The 24,335-nt window shown below is 61.1% G+C and overlaps 5 protein-coding genes across 12 annotated transcripts; 2 read left to right on the forward strand and 3 right to left on the reverse strand.

The window, feature by feature from the left end:
* Positions 1-501: 501 nt before the first annotated feature.
* Positions 502-9,352, reverse strand: NACA (nascent polypeptide associated complex subunit alpha). The gene is made up of 8 exons (XM_032920381.1): positions 8,913-9,352; positions 8,561-8,632; positions 2,754-2,839; positions 2,593-2,670; positions 1,750-1,896; positions 1,451-1,579; positions 738-860; positions 502-631 (listed from the first exon to the last, which is right to left on the reverse strand). Exons 1-8 carry the CDS (start codon positions 9,211-9,213, stop codon positions 617-619), a joined length of 951 nt encoding a protein of 316 aa, XP_032776272.1. The 5' UTR covers positions 9,214-9,352; the 3' UTR covers positions 502-616.
* On the reverse strand, positions 502-13,151 carry PRIM1 (DNA primase subunit 1). The gene is made up of 20 exons (XM_030510533.1): positions 13,024-13,151; positions 12,498-12,655; positions 12,314-12,420; positions 12,150-12,223; positions 11,866-12,002; positions 11,740-11,798; positions 11,559-11,668; positions 11,240-11,331; positions 11,005-11,149; positions 10,266-10,335; positions 10,069-10,154; positions 9,903-10,001; positions 8,913-9,357; positions 8,561-8,632; positions 2,754-2,839; positions 2,593-2,670; positions 1,750-1,896; positions 1,451-1,579; positions 738-860; positions 502-631 (listed from the first exon to the last, which is right to left on the reverse strand). Exons 1-13 carry the CDS (start codon positions 13,124-13,126, stop codon positions 9,338-9,340), a joined length of 1,260 nt encoding a protein of 419 aa, XP_030366393.1. The 5' UTR covers positions 13,127-13,151; the 3' UTR covers positions 502-631; positions 738-860; positions 1,451-1,579; positions 1,750-1,896; positions 2,593-2,670; positions 2,754-2,839; positions 8,561-8,632; positions 8,913-9,337.
* On the reverse strand, positions 2,846-6,827 carry LOC115618703 (basic proline-rich protein-like). 8 transcript variants are annotated; one of them, XM_030510518.1, is made up of 3 exons: positions 4,864-6,827; positions 4,735-4,779; positions 2,846-4,599 (listed from the first exon to the last, which is right to left on the reverse strand). In XM_030510518.1, exons 1-3 carry the CDS (start codon positions 5,830-5,832, stop codon positions 3,235-3,237), a joined length of 2,379 nt encoding a protein of 792 aa, XP_030366378.1. In that variant the 5' UTR covers positions 5,833-6,827; the 3' UTR covers positions 2,846-3,234. The 8 variants fall into 8 exon arrangements, with proteins under 8 accessions (XP_030366378.1, XP_030366376.1, XP_030366383.1 ...); XM_030510516.1 differs by having other exon boundaries at positions 2,846-4,779; XM_030510523.1 differs by having other exon boundaries at positions 2,846-4,022; positions 4,551-6,827.
* Positions 13,152-13,366: 215 nt separating the features above from the next.
* LOC115618712 (retinol dehydrogenase 16-like) lies at positions 13,367-15,345 on the forward strand. The gene is made up of 4 exons (XM_030510537.1): positions 13,367-13,918; positions 14,002-14,260; positions 14,737-14,900; positions 15,009-15,345. Exons 1-4 carry the CDS (start codon positions 13,603-13,605, stop codon positions 15,224-15,226), a joined length of 957 nt encoding a protein of 318 aa, XP_030366397.1. The 5' UTR covers positions 13,367-13,602; the 3' UTR covers positions 15,227-15,345.
* Positions 15,346-18,286: 2,941 nt separating this feature from the next.
* On the forward strand, positions 18,287-21,986 carry GPR182 (G protein-coupled receptor 182). Its single transcript, XM_030510536.1, has 2 exons — positions 18,287-18,421; positions 18,874-21,986. Exon 2 carries the CDS (start codon positions 18,882-18,884, stop codon positions 19,974-19,976), a length of 1,095 nt encoding a protein of 364 aa, XP_030366396.1. The 5' UTR covers positions 18,287-18,421; positions 18,874-18,881; the 3' UTR covers positions 19,977-21,986.
* Positions 21,987-24,335: the final 2,349 nt, after the last annotated feature.

Consider the following 24,335-nt stretch of genomic DNA (forward strand, 5'->3'; position numbering starts at 1 on the left):
CCCACACCCCCCCCCTCGGAATCCTGCTGCTGCTCCACCGTTCCCTAACGAAACCGCCGTGGGATAACAAGAGGCTCCCAGCAGCAATCACAGCCTCTTGTTTCTTCCTCTGCTTCCATGAGCTATTCCCAAACACGGGTTCATGGAATAGGGGTGGGAAAGCACAAGGAAGGTGCCAGTGTTGCAGATAGAGCCCCGCGGAGCTGTGGCTGGCAGGAGGGGAAGAGCCCACCCCCGCCCAAGGATTCCCGTCGGCACAGCCCTTTGGATCCGGCTGGAAGATGCCACAATCCATCCCTGTCCCACCGCGAAGGGAAGCCCGGGGGGATGAAGGAGGTGACACCCTGCACTGGAGTCATCCAGGCTGGAGCCCGGTGTCCTTTGGGACAGGAAGGAAAGGAGGGAAGGGGCTCTTGGGACAGGGTATCAAGGCTGCGATCTTCCCGATCTTCCCGGGAGGAAGGTTCCACCCTGGGGCCTCGGCACCGGGAGCTCCGAGGGTTTCACCAACAATAAGCCACAACTTTTATTCCCGGATAGAAATAGTACAAATTTTAAACGTAGATGCATTTGAACTCTTCTCTGAAACACCAAAAAAGGCTCCTCCATCCCACAGCTACATCGTCAACTCCTGTGGAGAGAAGGGAATGTTGGGAGGCGGCAGTAGGACACCCCCGGGGTGCTTGTCCCCATCCCACCAGGAGCCGTTCCCGGTCCTTCCCGGTGCTGGCACTCACCATGATGGCATTTACAATGTCGTTACTGTTGTTCTTGAGGGCACGGACGGCCTTTGCTCGGGACACGTTCGCCTGCGACATCACCAGCTCGATGTCTTTCACCTCGACGCCGGTTTCGTCAACCTAAAGGAGCCAAGAATCAGGGAATCATGGAATCAACCAGCTTGGCAAAGACCCGTGTGGGTAAGGAATTGCCTGGATGGCTGCACTGGATGCCACAGAGGGACCTCCATCAGGGACTGGAGCGATAGGACAAGGGGTGATGGGTTCAAACTGAAACAGGGAAAGCTCAGGTTGGAGATAAGGAAGAAGTTCTTCCCTGTGAGGGTGCTGGGACACTGGGATGGGTTGGATGGAGAAGGTTTGGATGCCCCATCCCTGGCAGTGTTCAAGGTCAGGCTGAACACAGGGGCTTGGAGCAAACTGCTCTAGTGGAAGGTGTCCCTGGGGGTTGGAGCTGGATGAGCTTTAAGGTCCTTTCCAACCCAAACCATTCCAGGATTCTCTGAGTGTCCCGACCGGGGCAGCTCCTCCAAGCTCCCAGGCCCCACACAAGAGAAGCTGGGAGGGAAACCAGGGCAATGGGGACCTGCTCCTCACCCTGCCCTGTCCCTTTGCCATGGAAAACGTGGCAGAAGGAAAGCAAACCACAGGAATAACCAGCTGTGGGGTCTGTTCTCCAGCCGGGGAAGCCGCAGCCCTGCGGAGCTCACCTCTTCCTCCTCACTCTCCTCCTGCACCGTGGGGGTCTGTGTGTTTTCCTGGATGTTTGAAACGGCTTCTCCCTGCACTTTGAACTTCTCAGCAGCTGCCAACTGGGCCTGTTGGGACAGGTCTTCAATCTGGCAGAGAGAAGAAGCACAAGTGAGACAGAGCAGGACGCAGAGAGCCACAATCCCCACATTGTCCCAGTGCATCCAGCTCTGCCACAGGATGACCCACATGGCAAGGAGGAAGCCCAATGAGGTGGCCACCAGCACAGTGCCACCAGCAACGGGCAGGCTCGGGTCACCTTTGCTTCACCAAAGACTATGTAGGTGTCTGAAGCAGGACTCTTGTACACGTCTGGCTTTGTGATAACAAAGAGGATGTTCTTGGATTTCCGGATGGTGACTCTGGTTACTCCTGTCACCTGGCGAAGGCCCAGCTTAGACATTGCCTGAAGAACCAGGAGAGAAATGGAAGTGAGGGAAAGGAGTTCCTGAGACAGAACAGCCCGAGGAATGTGTCTGCTCATAGAATGGGTTGGGTTGGAAAGGAGCTTAAAGCTCCTCCAGTTCCAACCCCCTGCCATGAGCAGGGACACCTTCCACTAGAGCAGGTTGCTCCAACCTGGCCTTGGACAGGGATGGAGCATCCAAACCTTCTCCATCCAACCCACCCCAGTGTCCCAGCACCCTCACAGGGAAAAACTTCCTTATCTCCAACCTGAACTTCCCCTGTTTCAGTTTGAACCCATCACCCCTTGTCCTATCGCTCCAGTCCCTGATGAAGGTCCCTCCCCAGCATCCCTGTGGCCCCCTTCAGCCCCTGGAAGCTGCTCTGAGGTCTCCACGCAGCTTCTCTTCTCCAGCCCCAATGTTCTCAGCCTGGCTCCATACAGGAGCTGCTCCAGCTCCTGCTCAGCCGCTCTCCAGAGACCTGTGCCTCACCCAACACGGCTTTCCTGCTGCAGAGCAGCATTCCCAAGCTTTTAGCCGGGAGCCTGGGAGAGAACTCACTTCCCAGCACCACCCTGAGCCCCCCAGCCACAAGGGTTTTGCATCCCTTTGCCCGAGAGCCAGAGAGGGGCCGGTGTCACACAAACCTCTGCGCTCCCAAAGGGCCAAACAGCCATCCCCGAATCCCACCTCACCTTCCGTGCTTTCTTTTCACTCCGGCTCTGTTTTGCTTTGCTAACGGGTTCTTCATCTATTTCAGCTGCTGCTGCAAGCTGCAAGGAGAGAGAAGAAGAGGGATGCACGGCAATCCCGGTGGATCGCAGGCACGGATGCTGCCCCGTGCCACCTGCCCTACCTGTGCCTGCTGTGTCGTGGCCTGTGTGGAGTCTTGCTCTTCGAGCTCTGGTACGGATTCATCGCTGTCAGACTCTGTTCCGGACCCTACGGACCAAACACACGTCACTTCATGCACCTCATGCAGCAAGAAGCAAGAGCCACGTGCTCAGGTTCGCACTCGGCGTGGTGAATCCGGTGTCAAACTGGTGCAGGCAGCGCTTGGAGCCACAGCCGGGAACAAACCCGATTCCTGCTGCACCTTCCCACAGCTTCTCAACAGGGAATGACCCTGAAGGAGCACGTCTGGATGCCCGGCTGCTGGACACGACCCCACGGGACAGGCACGTGGCAGCTCTCCGTGTGAAGCCAGCTCAGGCTGAGCCATGCCACAAGCCACACCGTGCCCTGAGCACACGCTGTTAGTGCCACCGGGCCGTGCCAGGCCCCGGCCCCACGGCCGTGGGGCACGTCCCTTCCCTGTCCCCCAGCTCCGGCACGGCTCAAACCTGCCTCCATGTAGAGACCGACACACACCAAGTGCCATGGGGGTGCCCGGGCCCCCCCTCTCTGCGGGTTAGTATCCAGGCAGTGACACTCCATGCACACGGCAAACCGTGGGGACAAATACCCTTGTCATTCCTGAGGCCGGGCTGCTTGGCCAGAGCAGGAGCCTCAGGGGGGGCCACGGCTGCTTGGGGGGACAGATCCATCAGGATGGGCTGCACCGGCGGCTCGGCAGCGGGAGGCTCGGGGGGGATCAGGGGGGGCAGCTCCTCGTCGTCGTCGTTGTCATTGTCGATGGTCGGGGGGGCTTTGGTGGGGGGTTTGGAGGGGGATGGGCGCTTGGGGGCCTTACCGGGGCTCTGCTTCTTCACGGGGGGACCAGGAGAAGGGGCAGAGCCACCCGCTGCTTTCTGGGGAGCAGCGGCATCAGGAGGTGGCTTCTGGGGAGCAGCAGGAACCCCCAGGGCTGGGGGTGCAGGTGGAGCTCCTGGAGCTGCGCCGGGGCTCTTGGGGGGTGCTTTGGCTGCAGGGGGGGTGGCTGGAGCTGGTGCAGCCGCTGGCACCGGAGCAGCAGCAGCAGCAGAGCTGCTCTTTGGAGGCTTTTTGGCTGCGGGGGGGGCAGCTGGAGCTGCAGGAGCTGCTGTGGCCGGGGCCGAGGGAGCAGGGACCGGGCTCCCAGGAGCTGCTTTGGCTGCAGGAGGGGCAGGAGCTGCCATTGGAGGGGTGACAGGCAGGGAGGTGGCAGGGACAGGGCTCACAGGAGCTGCTTTGGCTGCAGGAGGGGTGGCTGGAGGTGGTGGAGCTGCCTTTGCTGGGGCTGAGGGAGCAGGGATCGGGCTCACAGGAGCCGCTTTGGCTGCAGGAGGGGCAGGAGCTGCTGGAGCTGCCTTTGCTGGGGCTGCAGGGGCTGAGGGAGCAGGGATCGGGCTCACAGGAGCCGCTTTGGCTGCAGGAGGGGCAGGAGCTGCTGGAGCTGCCTTTGCTGGGGCTGCAGGGGCCGAGGGAGCAGGGACAGGACTCACAGGAGCCGCTTTGGCTGCAGGAGGTGATGGAGCTGCCGTGGCAGCAGCAGGAGGAGGAGCAGCCAGGGCAGAGACCGGGCTCTCAGGAGCTGCTTTGGCTGCAGGAGGAGCAGGAGCTGCTGGAGCTGAGGGAGCAGGGACAGGGCTCACAGGAGCTGCCTTTGCTGGGGCTGCAGGGGCCGAGGGAGCAGGGACCAGGCTCCCAGGAGCTGCTTTGGCTGCAGGAGCGGCAGCAGGAGGTGGTGAAGCAGGAACAGGGCTCTCAGGAGCTGCTTTGGCTGCAGGAGGGGCAGGAGCTGCTGGAGCTGAGGGAGCAGGGACAGGGCTCACAGGAGCTGCCTTTGCTGGGGCTGCAGGAGCTGAGGGAGCAGGGACCGGGCTCCCAGGAGCTGCTTTGGCTGCAGGAGGGGCAGGAGCTGCCACTGGAGGGGTGACAGGCAGGGAGGTGGCAGGGACAGGACTCTCAGGAGCTGCTTTGGCTGCAGGAGGGGCAGCAGGAGCTGCCTTTGCTGGGGCTGCAGGAGCTGAGGGACCAGGGACTGGGCTCCCAGGAGCTGCTTTGGCTGCAGGAGGGGCAGCAGGAGCTGCCTTTGCTGGGGCTGCGGGAGCAGGGAGCAGGCTCCCGGGAGCCGCTTTAGCCGCAGGCAGAGCTGCCACCGCCGGTGTGACAGAGGCCGGGGGCGCAGCGGGTGCCGCTGGGGACACGGGACTCACTGCAGCTGCTGGTGGTGGCCCTGGGGGAGACGTGGCAGGTCCCAGAGAGGGCACGGACAGAGCAGGAGCTGCTGCAGCCACGGAGGCAGGAACCGGAGCCACCGGGGCAGGAGAAGGAGCGACTGGAACCGATGGAGAGAGCGGAGCACCAGGGGCTGGGGCAGCAGCAGGACGCCCCGGTGACACCCCAGGGGGTGACAATGGGGCCCTGGGGGCAGCCAGGATGGCGGGAGGGGGGGCCGGGCCCTGGGGACAAGCTGCAGCCTTGGGGGGCACAGTGGGAGCAGGCAGGAAAGGGGGGGACACCGGCGGGGTTGATGGCACAAGGGGAAGGGAAAGGGGTGGTGGGAGAGGGGCCGTGGGGCTCGGGGGGGTGGCGGAGGGGGCAGCTTTGACAGAGGAGGAGAGCGCTGGGGGGGGAGAAGCAGGCCTCACGGAGGGGGGCACTGTGACGGCAGCAGCCAGGGCAGGGGCCACTGGAGGTACTGGGTTAACTGGGGCAGGCCCTGGAGATGCTGGGGCCGGCTGAGCTGGAGGAGGGGGAACGGTGACCGGGCCCGGCAGAGCTGGGGCAGGGAGCTGGGGGGGGACAGAGAACACGGGGATGGCCGCAGCCGGGACCACAGGGGGGGAAATGGGAGGCCGGGGGCCCGGGGGGGCCAGCAGAGCAGTGGTGGGACTGGGCAGCTCTGCTGGGAGAGCCTGGGCTGGGGAGGGAGCAGCGTGAGGAACAGCTACAGGAGAGAAAGAGAGTGAACCCATGAGAGAAGGGAGCATGGGGGGGAGAAGCAGCATGGCCTCAGCCCCCCCCCAGCAAAGGAGCATCACCCAATGCACCAGCACAGACGGGACCTTCATCCCCTTCTAGGAACCAGCACAGGAGCAGCAGCACCCAAACCCCGAGGCCAGGATCAGTTCTGCCCCCCCCCAGGTTCCCCCACTCAAAGCCTGGCACTGAACACCGGGAACGCTGGGCTCTGCCCTTGGCTCTTCCCTCCCAAAGGGGTTGCCACAAGCTCCATGGAGGCCTGGCCAGACCCCCAGCGCTGCTCCAGGGGCTGGGAAATCCCATCCTGGGCTGGGGAGGGACAAGGATCCACTGAGGATTGGAATCCAAGTCCAATCTAATGCTCTGGCAGAGCCCCCTCCAGCCCTGTGGGACACAGGATCCCGAATCCTGGCTCCATGCAGTGACCTGCCCCCCCCCGCAGGCTGTTAAGGGTTAATGTAACTGCACCCCCTGCCCCCCCCAAACAGCAAACTCCGGTTAAGGTGCCACACAAGGGGTTAAAGAGGGTCCCCAGTACCTGGCGCTGGGGCAGGAGCAGGGACAGGGGCTGCGGGGTGAGAACAACACGGTGTTAAGAGAAGTGACGGAGCATCCGGCTCCCTTCACTCTGAGAGCCCGGCATTCCCAACAGCATTCCCAACACCGGCCGGTGATCAGAGGGAAGTGCTCTGGGAGAGGCCGGCAGAGCAGCCAGTCTGACCAGTGGGACCAGCACTGGTGCTGCTGGGGAGGGTGGAACCTGCCCAGCCCCACGCACGCAGCCCCAGCACATCCTCACCTCGCTACTACCTGGAGCAGCAACGCGTGTGTGGAAGCCTCAAAGCCTCCCTGTGGTTTGGGCTGGAAAAGGAGCTCAAGATCATCCAGCTCCAGCGTCCTGCCATGGGCAGGGACACCTCACATGGAGCAGGTTGCTCCAGCCCGGCCTTGAACACTGTCAGGGATGGGGCAGCCGCAGCTTCCCCGTTCAAGCCATTCCAGAGGAACTTCCTTATCTCCAACCTCAACCTCCCCTGGTCCAGTTTGAACCCATCACCCCTTGTCCCATCGCTCCGGTCCCTGACGAAGGTCCCTCCCCAGCATCCTTGTAGCCCCCTCCAGACCCTGGAAGCTGCTCTGAGGCTCTTCTCCAGCCCCAATGTTCCCAACCTGGCTCCATTTGGGAGCTGCTCCAGCCCCTGCTCATCCCGGAGGCCTCCTCTGGCCTCGCTCCACCGGCTCCATGTCCTGATGTCATTGTGTCTTAGTCATTTCCCCAGCCTATCCCGGTGGGAAGAGGTGGGAACCTGCCCGGAGCCAAGAGGCACCAGGACACGTCCTGCTCCGGGGAACCTGCTCCAAGAAGGAGCAACAACCACTGCCAAGAGCTGTGCTGGTCCCGAGCCCTGCACAGGCAACAGCCTCCTCTGGAAAGCTCCTTCACCGCCCCCCAGCACCCTTTGAGGATGCCCCCATCTGGGAATGGGGAGGATGCCGGGAAGTGGCCCCAGCGCCGGAATGCCAGCGATGCCTGGAGGGAGCCCAAGAGCACAGCAGGTCCCTGCGCTCAGCACTGCAGCTGCCACAGCAAGAGCCGTCACTCAGCACCACATTCCCTCCTGAGCCCCAAATCCAACAGCCCCTTCAGCCAGACCCCGCTTGCTGCGGGGTTTGGGTGGCACCGGGTGACAGCGCCCGGTCACGGGGAGAACCATGGAATCAACCGGGGGGGGAAAGAGCTTTAAGAGCATCAAGTCCATCAAGCACTGCCAAGGCCACCCCTGACCCACGGCACTGAGGCCTCGGGCACACGGTGTGTGAGCACTTGTAGGGCCGGTGACTCCAGCCCTGCCCTGGGCAGCCTGTTCCAATGCCTGAGCACCCTCTGGGGAAGGAATTGTTCCTCAGCTCCATCTAAACCTCCCCTGGCGCAGCTTGAGGCTGGTTCCTCTTGTCCCACCCCTTGGGAGCAGAGACCAGCCCCCTCCTGGCTCCATCCTCCTGTCAGGCAGTTGCAGAGAGCGAGAAGGCCCCCCTGAGCCTTCTCTTCTCCAGACTAAACCCCCCAGGTCCCTCAGCCGTTCCTCATCACACTTGTGCTCCAGGCCCTGCACCAGCTCCGGGGCCCTTCTCTGGCCCCGCTCCAGCACCTCAATGTCTCTCTTGCAGTGAGGGGCCCAGAACTGACCCAGGATTCGAGGTGCAGCCTCACCAGTGCCCAGCACAGGGGGACAGTCACTGCCCTGGCCCTGCTGCCGCACTGGTGCTGAGCCAGGCCAGGATGCTGGGGGCTTCTTGGCTGCTCCATCAATGCAGGTCCTTTTCCATGAGCAGCTTCCCCGAGCCTGAAGCATTCCAGGGTGTATTCCCACAGCAGGGATGCAACAGACCCAGGGGGAGCTTTGGCCAACAGCACCCACAGCACGGGGGGAACCTCCGATGGAGCCAGGCGGCGCAACAGGCTGGAGCCTGAGCCCTGGTCCCGCCGCGACATTCCAACACGGAGCCACGAGTCACCTTCCCACATCCCACCGCTTCCAGCGCCCAAAGGGCTCCTTAACCCCGGGATGTGCCACCCCCTTCCCATGGCTCCAACCACTCCACAAGGGGAACACACACCCGAGGGGGCTGGGACACGGGGGGGGGGGTGACTTCACCCCCGCTCCAACAACCGCTTCTGGGTGCGAAACAACCGCCCGAACACAACCAGCAACGAGCAGCCCCCGGGGGTCGCCTCCCCCCGGTAACACCGACCAGGGGCCGTGTCCCGGTGCCGTCGTGTCCCGTGTCCGTCCCCCCCCCCCGGCCCGGCCTCACCTGTCTCCGCCTGCGGCTGCGGCAGCTCCTGCTCGGTGGCCGGGACGGTTTCTGTCGCTTCGCCGGGCATTTCTAGGGAGAAGGAGAAGGCACCGTGGCCGGGGGCCGCACAGCCCCGGGGCTCCTGCCCGCCGCTACCGGAGACCCCGCTACGGGCCGCCTCCTCCCGCCCCTCCCGTCCCCTTCGGCCTGCCCGGCGCGATCACGGCCCCAGCGGCGGCCTCAACCCGGACACCGCCACCCTCCCTCCCGGCAGGCCCGGGCGAGGCCCGCCAGGGGCTGTCGGCTCCCGCAGCGGCCCCGGAGCGGCGGATGGAGGCGGATGGTGCCCGATGGCGGCGGCGGGACTCACTGTGCTGGGAGCAGGGTCCAAGATGGCGGCGGAAAGAGAACGAGCGGCTGGATGAGGGACTTCCGGGAGGATGAGCGCATCCGGGGTACGGGGCAGCGCGGCTCGGCCCGGTTCGGCCACCGCGCTCCTCCGTTCCGGGCTCCTCCGTTCCGGGCCCCGGTGTGAGGCTGGGACCCGCGCTATGGGGCCGGAGCCCCGCTATAGGGCAGGGTATGGGGAGCAGCAGCCCCAGAGCCCCAAGGGAGAAGCAGGTCCCGGGCGCAGGCACACGGTGAATGGGGACATTTAATGTTCTTTGCATAGAAAAAGGTACAAACACAGAGAAGGGTCCGTGTGGGGCTGCGGGGAGTGGGGCAGAGACCCCGCTGGGTGCTCCAGGCACCGGGTCCCTGCTCCAGGCACCGGAGGGGACGATGGCAGAGGCCTCAGAAGTCTCCCTGTAGGTCTGCAAAGAGGAGAAACTGAGTTTTATAGCCACTTTTATAGGCTATAGGGAGCTATAGGGAGCCAGTTTTATAGGCTCCCATTTGGCTCCTGTTCCCAGTCCCATTCAGGCTCCCATTCGGGTCCCATTCAGGCTCCCACTGAAGGAATGGGAACTGGCTCCCATTCCAGTTCCCATTCCAGCTCCCATTCCAGGTCCCATTGAGGCTCCCATGCGGGGTCCCATTCGGCTCCCATTCAGGCTCCCATTGGGGCTCCCATTGGGGTCCCATTCAGGCTCCCACTGGGGCTCCCATTCCAGGTCCCATTGAGGCTCCCATGCGGGGTCCCATTCACGTCTCATTTGGATCCCATTCAGGCTCCCATTCCCGGTCCCATTCAGACTCCCATTCCGGGTCCCATTCAGGTCCCATTGAGGCTCCCATGTGGGGTCCCATTCATGTCTCATTTGGCTCCCATTGGGGCTCCCATTGGGGCTCCCATTCCAGCTCCCATTCCGGGTCCCACTCAGCTCCCATTCAGCCGCAGCCCCTCGGTGGCACCCACCGCTCCTCCGGAGCATCTCTCCCCGCCGGGCGCGCTCCATCTCCTCCACGAAGTGCTCGAAGAGCCGCACGTAGGGCGCCAGGCTCGTCCTCTTGTAGTCTGGAGGATGTGGGGCGCTGAGCAGGAGCAATGGGGACCCCCCCCCAGTGCCCCCGGTCACACTCACCCCGCGCACGGCGCTTTGGCTCCGTCTCTGAACCATCCTCCTGCTCCTCGGCCGCACCGGCCGCATCCAGCTCATGGCACAGGGAGCTGCGGGCAAGGACTTGATGGTCTTAAAGGTCTTTTCCAACCCGATTGATTCTATGATGGGACATGATGGGGGGCTGCGGGCACAGCCGGGTCCCACCGTTCATCACGTACCTGATGGTGGGGACAGTGAATGGGTCAAACTGGTCGAGCTTCTGCAGATCCAGCGGCACCGAAATGCGACCTGTAAGAGAGAGGAGTCACCCCATGGGGCTGCTGTCCCCATGGAGTGCTGTCCCTATGGGCTGCTGTCCCTATGGAGTGCTGTTCCTATAGGGTGCCATCCCCATGGGATGCCATCCCCATGGAATGCCATCCCATGGAGTGCTGTCCCTATGGGCTGCTGTTCCTATAGGGTGCCATCCCCATTGGATGCCATCCCCATGGAGTGCTGCCCCTATGGGGTGCCGTCCCCATGGGATGCCATCCCCATGGAGTGCTGCCCCTATAGGGTGCCGTTGCTATGGGGTGCCATCCCCATGGAGTGCCGTCCCTATGGGGTACCATCCCCATGGAGTGCCGTCCCTATGGGGTCGCTGTCCCTATGGAGTGCCATCCCCATGGAGTACCATTCCTATGGGGTCGCTGTCCCTATGGGGTGCCATCCTCATGGAGTGCTGTCCCTATGGGGTGCCGTCCCCATGGGATGCCATCCCCATGGAGTGCTGTCCCTATACGGTGCTGTTCCTATGGGGTGCCATCCCCATGGAGTGCCGTCCCTATGGGGTCACTGTCCCTGTGGGGTGCCACCCCCATGGAGTGCCGTTCCTATGGGGTGCCATCCCCATGGAGTGCCGTCCCTATGGGGTCACTGTCCCTATGGGGTGCCGTCCCCACCGCCCGCCAGACCCACCCGTTTTGGGGTGGACGCTGAAGGGGCTCTTCAGGAGGTGCCCGACCCCTTTGCTGACGTTGATGTCGAGGCGGGGGAAGCAGAACTGCAGCATCACCTCCCAGTCCGCGTAGCACCCGACGCCCTTCCCGGTCGCTGCCGCCCTCTGCGGGGACATACCCGTGGGGCCGGGGCAGTGGGGTGGGCGCTGGTGCCCGTCCCCGTGTCCCTTTGATGGGGGGGGACACACACTCACCCGTGTCCGCTCCATCCGGCCCTTCAGCAGCTCCCAGCGCTGCACCGAGTCCCGCTTCTTGGGGAACTCAGCCTGCAGCGGCTCACGGTGCTGTGGGGAGGGTCAAGGCTGGTCACGGACAGTGTTAGAACCATGGAATTGGGTTGGGAAGGACCTTAATTAAAGCTCATCCAGTTCCACGGGCAGGGACACCTTCCACTAGAGCAGGTTGCTCCAACGCTGCCAGGGATGGGGCAGCCACAGCTCCTCCGGGCACCCCGTTCCGATGCCCGAGTACCCCCTGCTCGGACCCTCCCTGCAGCCTCTATAGGAAGGATATCCTCCGGGATGAGGGCCAGCACCTTGTCCCAGCTCTCCGGGCTGCCCAGGATGTCCTGTCCCACCAGCGCATAGGTCTCAAAGTACTTCTCCACCACACCAACCGAGCGCCTGTGGGGCAGGGAAGAGGCTCAGCACCGCTCAGCACCCAGCAGGGCCAGGCAAGGGGAACCCCAACCGACCTGATGAAGGGGTGGACAGGCTCGGAGACATTCACCTTCTTCACAGTCTCCGCTCCACCCTGGGGGGACAGTGTCGTCAGCGGGTTGGGGGGCAATGAGGGGGTGCTTGGCCCCCCACGCACCCACCTTCACCAGGGTCAAGTACTCCACGGTGGCCGCCCGCAGCGCTGGGGACCACTTGCGCACAGCATCGTCACACACCCAGCAGTGGACACCCCTCCGGCCCGAGTACACCCATAGGCGATGCTTCATGCCCAGGTCCTCTATGGAGGGGACAGCGGGAGCGTTGGGATGCGCCATTCCCAACCAAACCCCACTGGGCAGCAGCACATCCATGGGAGCGCTGCCCCGGCCCCTGGTTGTGGGGCAAAGCATGGTCTGGGTGCATGAGGGGTCCCCAAGACCCTCACCCACGAGCGCGCGGTCAATGATGCGCACGGCGATGGTCATAAGGGTCCAGCACTTGGAGCAGATATCGGCCGAGCTGTGGGCAGAGAGCAATGGGTCAGGCTGCACCCCCTGCCCCTGCACCCCCCTTTATCCCCCTCCAGCTATTCCAGCTTCTGCTGGGAACCTGCAGCACGTCCGGACATCGTCGTAGTCCGTCATGTCGATGTCAAAGACCAGCTCCTTCTCCTGCGGCTGGAAGGCTCCCAAGTGCACCGTGTTGTGCTGGTTGGGCTGCGGGATGGGATGGGAATGGGCTCAAGGACCCCCAGGGCCGTGCTCCCGGTTGGGGTGTCCGGATCAGGACTCACCCGGTGCGAGTAGACGGCGCCGATGTCGATCTTGTAGGGGTTGGTTTTCTGCAGCTCCCGCTCCAGCTCCTGGGGGCTGCCGAAGGACTGGAACCGCACATAGACATCGTCCCGCAGCGTGAAGGAGAACTCCCGCAGCTGGAAGTAGTTCTTCACCACTGCGGGGGGGGAGGCGGGATGGTTGGGGGGTACCCCTGGCCGGTACCAGAGCCTCTGAGCCGGTATCACAGCCCCGACCCAGTATCGGAGCCCTCGACCCGGTCCCGCAGCCCCCGACCTGATACCGCAGCCCCCGACCCAGTATCGGAGCCCCCGACCCGGTCCCGCAGCCCCCGACCCGGTATCGGAGCCCCAAGGACCCGTTCCCGCAGCCCCAGGGACCCGGTATCGGAGCCTCCGACCCGGTCCCGCAGCCCCAGACCCGGCCCCGCAGGCCCGGGACGCGGTCCCGCAGCCCACGACCCAATACCGCAGCCCCCGACCCAGTATCGGAGCCCCCGGGACCCGGTCCCGCAGCCCCGCTCACCGCCGCCGTAGCCGAGCCAGCGGCCGTAGGCGCCGTGCGGGAAGAGCCGCCGGTAGAACACCGGGAGCAGGTCGGGCAGCGCCGCGGGTTCGAACCGCGCCATAGCGGGCGGGAAGCGGCGGGAAGCGGCGCCCGGGGGCCGCCGGGAGCTGTAGTCCGGCCCCGACGTGGAGGGGCGGGGGTGCAGCGGGGACCGCAGCGGCTCAGGTCGCGTTGGGGCGGGGGGAGAAGCGAAGCACCGGAGGGTCCGGGGGTGCTCGGGGCGGGGGGGGGGTCCGGGGGAGGGGGTCCCGGGGCGGCAGCGCACGGGTGGGTGCTGCAACCCCCGGAGGCTGCCCCGTTCCGGGTTAACGATTACCCCCACGGCCGCATGGGGCCATGCTGAGCCGGCAGGAATGACCCGGGGCGAGAATGGGCCGGGCTGGGGCAGGGGGAGCAGCGGCTTGAGCACCCAGTAATTAATTACGTCGGTCCCGAGGTAATTAATCATTAACGGCGGAGCCCCGGTGGGGCGAAAGTTCTGTGAGAGGCCCCTGGCGCAGCACGCTCCCGCTTGCGCTTCTGCGTGTCCGTGCGAGGATGTGGCTGTTCGTGGCGGCAGCGCTGGTGGGGCTGTTCCTGCTGCGGCGCTGGTACCGGGAGCGCCAGACGGTGCCGGGGCTCACGGAGAAGTTCGTGCTCATCACGGGCTGCGACAGCGGCTTCGGGAACCTGCTGGCGCGGCAGTTGGATGCGCGGGGCCTGCGGGTGATCGCTGGGTGTCTGACCGAGCCGGGGGCTGCGGCGCTGCGGGCGGCCACCTCCCCGCGGCTGCAGACCCTGTCCCTGGATGTCACCTCCAGCCAGAGCATCGCCGCCGCCGCCGCATGGGTCAAGGAGCATGTGGGTGACCGAGGTGGGGCAGCACCACCGGATTAAACCCTCCTGTACCGGGGTGTGGGGTAGGGACCGGCTCACCCCATCCCCGCTCTTCCGCAGGGCTCTGGGGGCTGGTGAACAACGCGGGCATCGCCGTCCCCACCTGCCCCAACGAGTGGCTGACCAAGGACGACTTCCTCAAAGTGATCAATGTCAACCTGATCGGCCTCATCGAGGTGACGCTGAGCGTCCTGCCCCTGCTGCGGCGGGCGCGGGGCCGGCTGGTCAATGTGGCCAGTGTGATGGGCCGCATCGCCTTCTTCGGTGGGGGGTACTGCGTCTCCAAGTTCGGGGTGGAAGCCTTTTCCGACAGTCTCCGGTAAGTCCAGCACCAAAGACACTGCCCCAACGTCCCCATTTGCCTCCATGGGCTCTTCGGCTGGCAGCGCATCCATCTGCCAAACCCGTTCCTGGTGCAGCCAGGTTGAGCTCGTGCCGTAGCTACAGGGCTTGGGGCCCATAGGAGGGATCTCTCACCCCTTCCCTGCCGCTGCCAGCCTCTGCTCTACCTTCAGCCAAGCGCACTCAGAGGCAGCCCCAAGTGAGGGAAAGCAAAAGGACTTGGCAGGGCTTTGATTTCATTGCCACAGCGCAGGAGGCTGTGGCCGTGCTGGCTGGCACTGCCTGCCCTGGCACTGAGCCTCCCCTGTTGGACCTTGCCTCATCCCGGGCAAACAAGGTTTGCTTTGGCCTCGGCCCATCCAGCCTCGTGCTGGGTCCATTGGGGTGGTTGGGCTCCGCTCTGGACCCCCGGCATGAGCAGCGGGTGCTGCCACAGGGCTCGATTCCTTCCAGGCTTGAGATGAACAGCTTTGGGGTGAAGATCAGTGTCATCGAGCCGGGGTACTTCCGGACGAGCATCACCTCTGTTGAGAACTCAGAGAAGCATTTTCTTGCTGCTTGGGAGAAGCTCCCGGAGCAAGTCAAAGCGGATTATGGGGAAAACTACTTGAAGCAGTGTAAGTACCTCACCCGAAGCTTAAGGGATGCACAAGAGAGTGGTCCCACCACCCCATCATCCCATTGCTTGAGGCTCTGAGCCTGAGCGGCACCTTCTGCTTCCACAGTTCTGGAATCAATCAGGAGCATGAAGGATGTGTGCAACCCCAACCTGTCGCTGGTGACGGGCTGCATGGAGCACGCACTGACCAGCCGCTACCCTCGCACCCGCTACGCCGTGGGGTGGGATGCCAAACTGTTCTACATCCCCATCAGCTACATGCCATCTGCCATCTCCGACCGCATCTTTGCCCAGTACCAGCCCGAGCCTGCCCAGAAAGCCTGAGATGGGGATGTGCTAAAGGCAGGAAGGGATCCGGCATCACCAGCACATTCCTGAGCTCCCGATTCAATGCGTATCTGGGAACCCCCTGAATAAAGGCAATTCCTCCTCCCTGGGTTTGAGTTTGGTTTTGGTCTTGCTTGGGGACACACTGAGGTTGTGTCCCTGCTCCTCCTCCAGCAGCACCAGCGCTGCCATTGGGTCCTGGCCGTTATCCCAAGCAGGGTCCAGCTTGTGGGGAGACCTTAGACTCGTGGAATCAACCAGGTTGGAAAAGACCTTTAAGCTCATCACGTCCAACCATTACCCCAAAAGCACCTTCTCCAGCACCCTCAGTTATCGTGGTGGTTGCCACCAGCAGCTCCCGCTGCTTCCCTGTGCATGCAGCAAGCATATGCCTGCGTGCCGGGTGCCTCTGCCCCACATTCCCCACCCCACATGGTTTCATGTGGCACCCAGTTACACACTTTCCCATGCAGAGCCAAGGTGGGTGCTTGTGAAACACCGATGCAGTCGCCTGCAGCTTGGACAAGGGGGGTGGAGCAATGGATGTGCAATCAGAAGGATGGGTGTGAGAAAGCCTTGAGCATGGAGAGGGGGTGAAAGGTTCCTTCTTGCCCCACAGGGCATCAGCTCTTGGGGTGATGGGTGCTCCCTGGCCAGGCACAAGATCATAGAATCCTGGAATGGGTTGGGTTGGAAAGGAGCTTAAGATCGTCCAGTTCCAACCCCCTGCCATGGACAGGGATGCCTCACACTAGAGCAGGTTGCTCCAACCTGGCCTCAAACACTGCCAGGGATGGGGCAGCCACAGCTTCTCTGTTCAACCCATCCCAGTGTCCCAGCACCCTCACAGGGAAAAACTTCCTTATCTCCAACCTGAGCTTCCCCTGTTTCAGTTTGAACCCATCACCCCTTGTCCTGTCGCTCCAGGCCCTGATGAAGGTCCCTCTCCAGCATCCTTGTAGCCCCCTTCAGCCCCTGGAAGCTGCTCTGAGCTCTCCACGCAGCTTCTCTTCTCCAGCCCCAACGTTCTCAGCCTGGCTCCACACGGGAGCTGCTCCAGCCCCTGCTCATCCTCGTGGCCCTCTTTTGGAATGCCAAGTCTCCATCATCACACCCAGCAGCTTCCAGACGGGATGATGGACCCTGCGACAGCGTGAACGGCTTCAAGAGACCCACGGCCACCATTACCTGGAGACCCTTGGGGACGTCTCCATGTGGCCTCAGCATCCCCAGCACACCAGAATGGGCTGACCCCCCCCTGCCCACCCAGATGCCAAGAGCAGCTCCTGTGGGTCCCGTGTTGTGGCACAGGGTGTGCTCAGGTCCCAGCTCTGCTGCCAGAGGATGGGCTCGACTGGTCCCATCACTACCCGTGATGCTGCGCACGGCGCCTCCTGCATCCTCCATACCCATCATTAAGGGCTGAGCAGTGATCAGAGCAGGGGATTAGGTCCCTGATGCTGGAGCAGTGTCAGCAGCACCCTCGCTCCCGCACGTGCTGAGCCCATGTGAGACCAAGCCACCCCGTGGGTGCTGCAGCAGGACAACACACAGGACCCTTGCGCAAGCTGCGTTACCCAGGCAAGAAAGCTTCCCTAAACACCCTGCGGGGCTTTGGAAACCAGTGAGACACCCCCTGCGGCCCTCACACAGCATGTTACAGCACCACGTGTCCCCCAGCTCCCAGGGACACCCTGTGCCCACATCCCTCCTGCAGCATCCCGGCATTGGCTGCCCCGGGAGGAAAGGGCAGGAGAACCACAGATCCCCACTGCTGACCCGAAACGCTCCTCAATGGCCTGAAACGCTCCCTGTTGAGGTAAAACGCTCCCTGTTGAGGTAAAACGCTCCCTGTTGAGCCAAAATGCTCCCTGTTGAGGTAAAACGCTCCCTGTTGAGCCAAAATGCTCCCTGTTGAGGTAAAACGCTCCCTGTTGAGGTAAAACATTCCCTATTGAGCCAAAATGCTCCCTATTGAGCTGAAACACTCACTATTGGGCCAAAAAGCTCCCTATGGAGCTGAAACGCTCCCTGTTGAGCCAAAACGCTCCCTGTTGGGCCAAAACGCTCCCTGTTGGGCCAAAAAGCTCCCTATGGAGCTGAAACGCTCCCTGTTGGGCCAAAACACTCCCCACTGAGCCAAAACGCTCCTTATTGAGCTAAAATGCTCCCTATTGAGCCAAAACGCTCTCTATTGAGCTGAAATGCTCCCTCTTGAGCCAAAACGCTCTCTATTGAGCTGAAATGCTCCCTATTGGGCCAAAACGCTCCCCATTGAGCCGAAACGCTCAGGGTGAGCACAAAGAGGCGAGTTCCTGTTTGCAGCCCAGGGCCTGGTCCCCGCCGGGGCCGGGTACCCGCGCGCCGGGGTCAGCGGCACCGCGCTGTTGTTGTGAGCCCTGACTTATCAGTGCCCTCGTGCTTCCTTCCGAGCCGCTTGTTGAGCACAAAGTCTCGTCCGCGCTCGAAAAGGAGATTTCCTGCCATTGTTCCACACAACTTGCAGCTTGGTGCAGTATTTGGTGCTATCGGCCCCCTCCCCAGCGCCGGGGCAAGGCTCAAGCCCCCTCCCTTCCCCTGCCAAAGCAGCCATCAATCACTGCTCCGTGACTAAGCGCAGAGGCGCTTCAATGGCCATTGGCATCTGCATCTGATGTTCAGCTTTCAGCCCTTTCGCCCCCAATAAGAAGCCTTGAGCTCACCCCAGCACCATGCGAGCATCAAGGCCACTGATGCCTTAACCCACCCTTGGTTTAAGAGCTGCAGGAGGACCCAGCTCCATCCCAAGGGATGTGTTTTCCCTTCCTACCCGCAGCCACAGCAGGACCAGAGCAGGATCCACCCCCCGAGAGAGGAGCGCTGATGGAGGGGAGCTGCCGGGGGAGCCCTGCTCCATCCCCAGGCACCTGCAGCTTCCACATGGACACCATTCCCAGCAGCGAGATCAAACGGGAGCGGAGCGCCGGGGCTGGGAATCAAGTCAAGTGTCACCCGCGCTTGGGCTGCCGCAGGATGTCGGACCACGATGGTCATTTCCTGCTGGGAAGCAGCCAACAAGCCCACCCCGAGCTCTGTGCCGCGGCTCCACTGCCCCAGAGGCGCCCGAGCAGCCGAGCAGGGAGGATCCCGGAGCTGCATCCACAGCCAACAGCATCCATCTGTGCCAGCACCTCTCCCAGGACCTGCAGCAAGGTGAGGAGCAACGGGGACGGGGGGCTCCAGACCCCATCTGTGTGGTTTCGGGCTTGGGTGGGTATTGGAGGGTTGATGATGAGTGGGGGACTCCTGGTTCCAAGCTTGGCACGCTCCGGCTTTCCCGGGGGAACACTTGGTGTTGTGAGGCTGGATGGGGTCTGTGATGTCTTTGCTGCGCGGATGCAGCTTGAGGCAATTAAAGGATGTTCAGGTCAACTGCATTTCCCTTCAGCTTATGGTTTTGTCACCTACTTGGAAGTCCCAGCGGCTCCCAACAGGAGCATCCACACACCAGGGCTTGGGGGGGGGCTGCTGTCCTGGGTTGTCACCTCTGCTTCTGCAGTGACCGACGCTGTGGAGCCTCGGGGTGCTGCCACCATCCTTCATCCCTCTGCTCCGTTGTCCCCAGCACAGCCGGTGCTAAGCCACAGCTTTCCCTTCCCTTGCAGCTACCAGGATGGCCGAGGTGACCACTGCCCCCACCGAGACCCACACGCTCCTGAACGAGTACAAGGACTACCACAACTGGTCCGAGCTCTTCCACCTCCTGAACTACACCTACACCTTCTGCGAGTTCAGCCTGGATGAGAACGTCAAGCGGGTGATCCTCTTCATCCTTTACCTCGTCATCTTCGTGGTGGGCTTGGTGGAGAACCTCCTCGTCATCTGGGTCAACTGGCAGACACGGGGCAACAAGAGCTTGGTCAACCTCTACATCATCAACATGGCCATTGCTGACCTGGGAGTGCTGCTCTCGCTGCCCATCTGGATGCTGGAGGTGATGCTGGATTACACTTGGCTCTGGGGCAGCTTCCTCTGCCGCTTCACGCACTACTTCTACTTCGCCAACATGTACGCCAGCATCTTCTTCCTCACCTGCCTGAGCGTGGACCGCTACGTGTCCCTGACCAGCTCCTCCCTCTTCTGGCGCAAGCACCAGCACCGCGCTCGCCGCATTGTCTGCGCCTGCAGTTGGCTCTTGGCAGCAGCGATCCCATTCCTGGAGGTCACCCACATGCAGCTGGTCAACACCGGGGAGCCCATCTGCATCTTCATGGCCCCCTTCGAGACCTACGACGAGTGGGCGCTGGCGGTCAGCTTGGCCACCACCACCATTGGGTTCGTCATCCCCTTCCCCATCATCACCGTTTTCAACGTCCTGACGGCCAGGTTCATCAAGCGCACCAAGCCGGAGAGCAGGAAGCACTGTCTGCTCATCTACGCCTATATCCTCGTCTTCCTCGTCAGCTGGCTGCCCTTCCACATCATGCTCACGCTGCTCACCCTCGATGGCAACCACATCATCCTCCACTGCACCTTCGCCCACTTCCTCTACTTCTTCTACGACATCATCGACTGCTTCACGCTGCTCCACTGTGTCATCAACCCAATCCTCTACAACTTCCTCAGCAAGAACTTCCGCAGCAAGCTCATCTCTGCCGTGGTCAAGTACATCCCCAAGGACCAGGGCAACCAGAAGGGCGCAGACAACTCCTCCTCCACCACGCAGCACTCCATAGTCATCGCAAAGGACAACAACCCTCCCAACTAAAGGGGATCGGACTCTCCTGCTCAGCACTGAGGTCGGTAAGGTTGGTTTTCCCTTGGTGATAAGAGGACTCTTTGCTCTTAAACACTTCTTGGCTGGTCACCTCCTGTGCTCTGGAGCAGGGCTGGGGGCTAAATGTGGACTGAGGTGGTGTGGGGAGCTACAGACATTTTGCCTCTGCTGTGCTGCTGCATCCCATCTACTTAGCGACAGAAAGAATAAGAGAAAGAGATCCTTCCTGTTGCCCGACAGAAACACTTGCAGAGCTGAAGTGCTTTACTCAGCAGTCTGAACACAAGCCCAGCCCTTGGGACCTGACCCATGTCCCCCCCCCAGCCATGGGCACACAAATCCTTTCCCTTCACAAGTCTTTCTTCAGCCCCTGACTGTCATAGAATCATAGAGTCATAATCATAGAACCGTAGAATCATAGAATCAGCTGCGTTGGAAGAGACCTTAAAGACCATCAAGTCCAACCATTCCCCACACACAAGCCCTGGATGCTGCCCCTCTGCCGTGATGCCAACCCCAGCAGGACGGAGGGAATTAATTCCTTTGGAACACGCTCCCCATGCCCAGCAAAGGACTCAAAGCCTGATTGTACAGAGATGGAGGCGACGTGACCCCAAGGGGCTGAGCTTCAACCAGGGGAGGAAGGATTTGGGACCAGCAGCTTGCTGAGAGCAAACCCAGCAGTAAACTAGTGATGGTTAAAGCTGGGTTTGACCAGGCATGGCCACAGAGGTGGGGTTCCCACTCTGTGTTCTGCAACCAACCTCCTCCACAGCATCTCTGGGCAGGTTTTAAGGCCACTCGTTGTGTTTCCAAGCATCTAAACAGCCTCCGGTGGCTCCTTTTGATGCAAGCATCCCCTGTGGGAACACAGAATTCCTGAGAGCTGGAACGTGGGGTTTGGCCGTGTAAGAAACCGGAGCATCCGGAGAAAGTTCATCATTGTCCGGGTTCCGCCGTCACGTGCTGCGGGTCAAGCCCTCGGCAGGGAAGGTGAAGGAGCGGCGCTCGTTGTGAGGCCATAAATCTACCAAAGGCCTTGAGCTGCTCCAGAAACACGTCTTTAAAAGAGCAAAGCGTAAGCAAATCCAGGGACAGGATGTGGCGGCGCAGGGTGGGGAGCAGGATATCCCGGGATATGCGGGAGAAGCCCATGGCCAGGGGTTAACACGGGCGCTGCGTTATCACCGGGAGCAGCTCTGCTGTTGACAGGGTAAATCACTGCCTGCCTGCACTGAGATGTTCCCTCTTGCTGCCAGGCTGAGAGCAGAAGCCAAATCCATCTCATAGACACGAGATGTGCTGTGGCTGGGGATGAAGCTGGTTCCCTTAGACATAGAATCATGGAACGGTTTGGGTTGGAAAGGACCTCAAGATCACCCAGTTGCAACCCCCTGCCATGGGCAGGGATGCCTCACACTAGACCATGTCCAACCTGGCCTTGAACACTGCCAGGGATGGAGCATTGACCACTTCTTTGGGCAACATGTGCCAGTGTCCCACCACTCTCACAGGGACGAGCTTCTTCCTTGTCTCCAACCTGAACTTCCCCTGTTTCAGCTTAAACCCATCACCTCCTGTCCTGTCGCTCCAGTCCCTGTTCACATCCCAGTGTCCTGCTCAGGGAGCAACTCGCGCCGTTCCTCTTCCTTATGTTCCTTACCCCCAGTTTCACATCTTGTAAGCGTAGAGCTACTTAGACTGTGAGCCCCTGGGGCAGAGGCTGGCCTTGGGGATCTGCACTGTCCCAGCACCTTCATCCCCATCACCATCCTGAGCACAAGGCAAAGCCCCAAAACCAGTGAATGTGAAGCAGCTTCACACCAACATGAGCCCCAGCTCTGATCCTGAACCTTCCCTTCTGCTAATGCCAATCCCAATGAAGAAATGGAAGATCAGTAACCAGACACTCGATGTGTGCCATAACCAGGACAATATATTCAAGTTTGAACATGTAAAATCTGGTATTTGACCTAATAAACTTTCTTCTTTTTATAAGAACAAACTTCTCCTCATGTACCTGCAGCTTCACTCACAGACCTCAGGGCCAGAGTGGCCTCAAATAAACCCTCCTAAAGCCCCACACAGGGATCTGGGCTTGAAGCCCAGCAAGTCCTTTAGCTGGGTCCCTCAGTCTCCCTTGAAAGCCTCCACCACCCCTTAGGGTAAAGCTGCCACGGGCTCCTTTAGGTTAGCCTGGACCACCAGCCATGGTGACCTGTCCCACAAGGAATCATAGAACCACGGAATGGTTTGGGGTGGAAAGGACCTTAAGATCACCCAGTTCCAACACCTTCCACTAGAGCAGGTTGCTCCAAGCCCCTGTGTCCAACCTGGCCTTGAACACTGCCAGGGATGGGGCAGCCAAACCTTCCCCGTTCAACCCATTCCAGTGTCCCACCACCCTCATAGGGAAGAACTTCTTCCTTATCTCCAACCTGAGCTTCCCCTGTTTCAGTTTAAACCCATCACCCCTTGTCCTATCGCTCCATCCCTGCTGAAGGTCCCTCTCCAGCATCCTTGTAGCCCCCTCCAGACCCTGGAAGCTGCTCTGAGGTCTCCACGCAGCTTCTCTTCTCCAGCCCCAATGTTCTCAGCCTGGCTCCATACGGAAGCTCTGCCCGAGCAGGTCACCCCGACCCGAGCAGGAATTTTCAGTGCTGGGATGAAGCTAAAGCAGCTCTCAAATGCCAACAGTGTTTGCTTTGCCAGGCAACCGCTCCGAGCCTGCCACGCTCCAGGTCTCGCTGACACACAGCACTGGCTGCGTGGAAAGGGCTGATCAAGGAACACAAACCTGGTTCCTCCATGGTTTCTAAGGAGGGTTCAGCTCCCAACCCGCCGAGGAACCAGCCACCGGGTTCTGTCCTCCTTGTGCCAGAGGAAGAGGCCCTGGAGCCATGCCATGAATCCTGCAGAGCACAGCACAGGAGCAGGATACCAGGAATGGCTCACGTGCTTCCCAGGCGCTCCCGAGGAGCCAGGAATGCCCCTGTGCATAGAGAGACACATTGAGTTGTCTGAAAGAAGCCAGGAACAAGAGGTCAACGTTTTCCATTTTATTATTCTAAATAAAAACCACACTTTGTGCTGACCAATGGAGTAGAAAAGAACCCGATGTACAACCATTGTAGACATCTACTGCTTGGGGGGGGGGGGAGGGAGGGAAGTTTACAAAATATACAAAACTTTACAGCAAATAGATAGTAAACACTTAAATATCAGGAGGTCAGTACCTACTATTAACTTAACAGAAAGGTTAGACAGCAACTCAACTCTTTTGTCTTTCTTCTGCTTCATTAAGAGACCTGGATCTGTTGAGAAAGGGGAGAATCCAACTGAATTGTGGCTTAGAAATCAGAGTAAAACCCCTCTCGAAGCCTTGTGGAGGGGGGGTTTGTGCCGGGGTTTCCTGGCTGCTCTCTGCACAGCAAAGCCTCTCCCTCTGCAATTCCCTCTTGGAGCCTGAGGATCCCAAAGCACCTCCCGGCTGCCCCAGGCGAGGTAGGTAAGTGTCATCCCGCAGGAACACTGGAGCTCCCAGCCAGGCTGGCTGGGTCTGGGGACCCCATTGGGGTCCAGATCCGTCCCCACATCCCCTCCACAGACGGGACTCGCTGAAATCCAGGATGTTCCACGTGGGAATGGTTCATTCGAACACAGGAAAGAATCCAAGACACAAGCACGAGGGGTCCGAGCACTCTCCCTGTCCCCACAACCAAAACCAAGGGGCAGAACCCGGCGGGGGCTCCTGCTTTCCTGTCCCTGTGTCCAGAGCTGGGCTTGCTTTGCCCATTAGTGTTTCAGTGTAAAAGCTTCTATTTGGTTTATGTGCACAAAAGGCTTTTGCTTCACAGCTTTGTCAGCTCCAGGGCTGAGACGCCACCGCAGCTCCATAACCCATCCCAAAGCTCATCGCAGCTTCTGGGACATGCTCAGAGGGTCTCAAGGCTTTAAGGACTTGGCTCTCCCCAAACCTTGTGTGTCCCCCTCACATCCTTCATAGCAACCTCCAGAGCAGAGCAGGTCCCATCCGTTCCTGTCTACACCAGGACAAGGAAAGACATCTCAGAGGAGCCTCCAGCAAAGCACCATCGGCTCCTACCCCTTCCTAGAGCACCCCCTGTCCTCAAAATGACTTCAAACCTCCCCAACTTCACACCACAAAGCTAAAGATGCCTCCTCAGACCAGGGAGACATCACAGATCGCAGCCTGGCAGCTCACTGGCATCACGAGACCGGAGTTGGGCAACCAGAGCTCTGGGTTTGGCAATAGCTTCAGTGCCTCCCCTCTGGAACAGGCTCCAGGGGCAGGACAAGCCCAGTTTAACACCCCTAATTCAACACCCT

This window comes from Strigops habroptila, chromosome 23 (assembly GCF_004027225.2).
Source record: "Strigops habroptila isolate Jane chromosome 23, bStrHab1.2.pri, whole genome shotgun sequence".
Taxonomy (NCBI): Eukaryota; Metazoa; Chordata; class Aves; order Psittaciformes; family Psittacidae; genus Strigops; species Strigops habroptila.

Excerpts from the sequence above, each read along its gene's own strand:
- LOC115618703 (XM_030510515.1), bottom strand. The coding sequence starts at position 5,832 with ATGAAGGTCCCGTCTGTGCTGGTGCATTGGGTGATGCTCCTTTGCTGG. Across the intron at positions 4,007-4,036 it reads GCCCCAGCAAAGGCAGCTCC|AGCAGCTCCTGTGAGCCCTG; the intron begins ACCACCTCCAGC and ends TCCTGCAGCCAA.
- NACA (XM_032920381.1), bottom strand. The coding sequence starts at position 9,213 with ATGCAAAGAACATTAAATGTCCCCATTCACCGTGTGCCTGCGCCCGGG. Across the intron at positions 2,840-8,560 it reads GCAGCCGCAGGCGGAGACAG|GGTCCGGAACAGAGTCTGAC; the intron begins GTGAGGCCGGGC and ends TTTGGTCCGTAG. Across the intron at positions 1,897-2,592 it reads GTGAAAAGAAAGCACGGAAG|GCAATGTCTAAGCTGGGCCT; the intron begins GTGAGGTGGGAT and ends CTGGTTCTTCAG.
- PRIM1 (XM_030510533.1), bottom strand. The coding sequence starts at position 13,126 with ATGGCGCGGTTCGAACCCGCGGCGCTGCCCGACCTGCTCCCGGTGTTC. Across the intron at positions 12,656-13,023 it reads CTGGCTCGGCTACGGCGGCG|TGGTGAAGAACTACTTCCAG; the intron begins GTGAGCGGGGCT and ends CCCCCCCCGCAG. Across the intron at positions 10,336-11,004 it reads CAGCGTCCACCCCAAAACGG|GTCGCATTTCGGTGCCGCTG; the intron begins GTGGGTCTGGCG and ends TCTCTCTTACAG.
- LOC115618712 (XM_030510537.1), top strand. The coding sequence starts at position 13,603 with ATGTGGCTGTTCGTGGCGGCAGCGCTGGTGGGGCTGTTCCTGCTGCGG. Across the intron at positions 14,261-14,736 it reads GCCTTTTCCGACAGTCTCCG|GCTTGAGATGAACAGCTTTG; the intron begins GTAAGTCCAGCA and ends GATTCCTTCCAG. Across the intron at positions 14,901-15,008 it reads GGAAAACTACTTGAAGCAGT|TTCTGGAATCAATCAGGAGC; the intron begins GTAAGTACCTCA and ends CTGCTTCCACAG.
- GPR182 (XM_030510536.1), top strand. The coding sequence starts at position 18,882 with ATGGCCGAGGTGACCACTGCCCCCACCGAGACCCACACGCTCCTGAAC.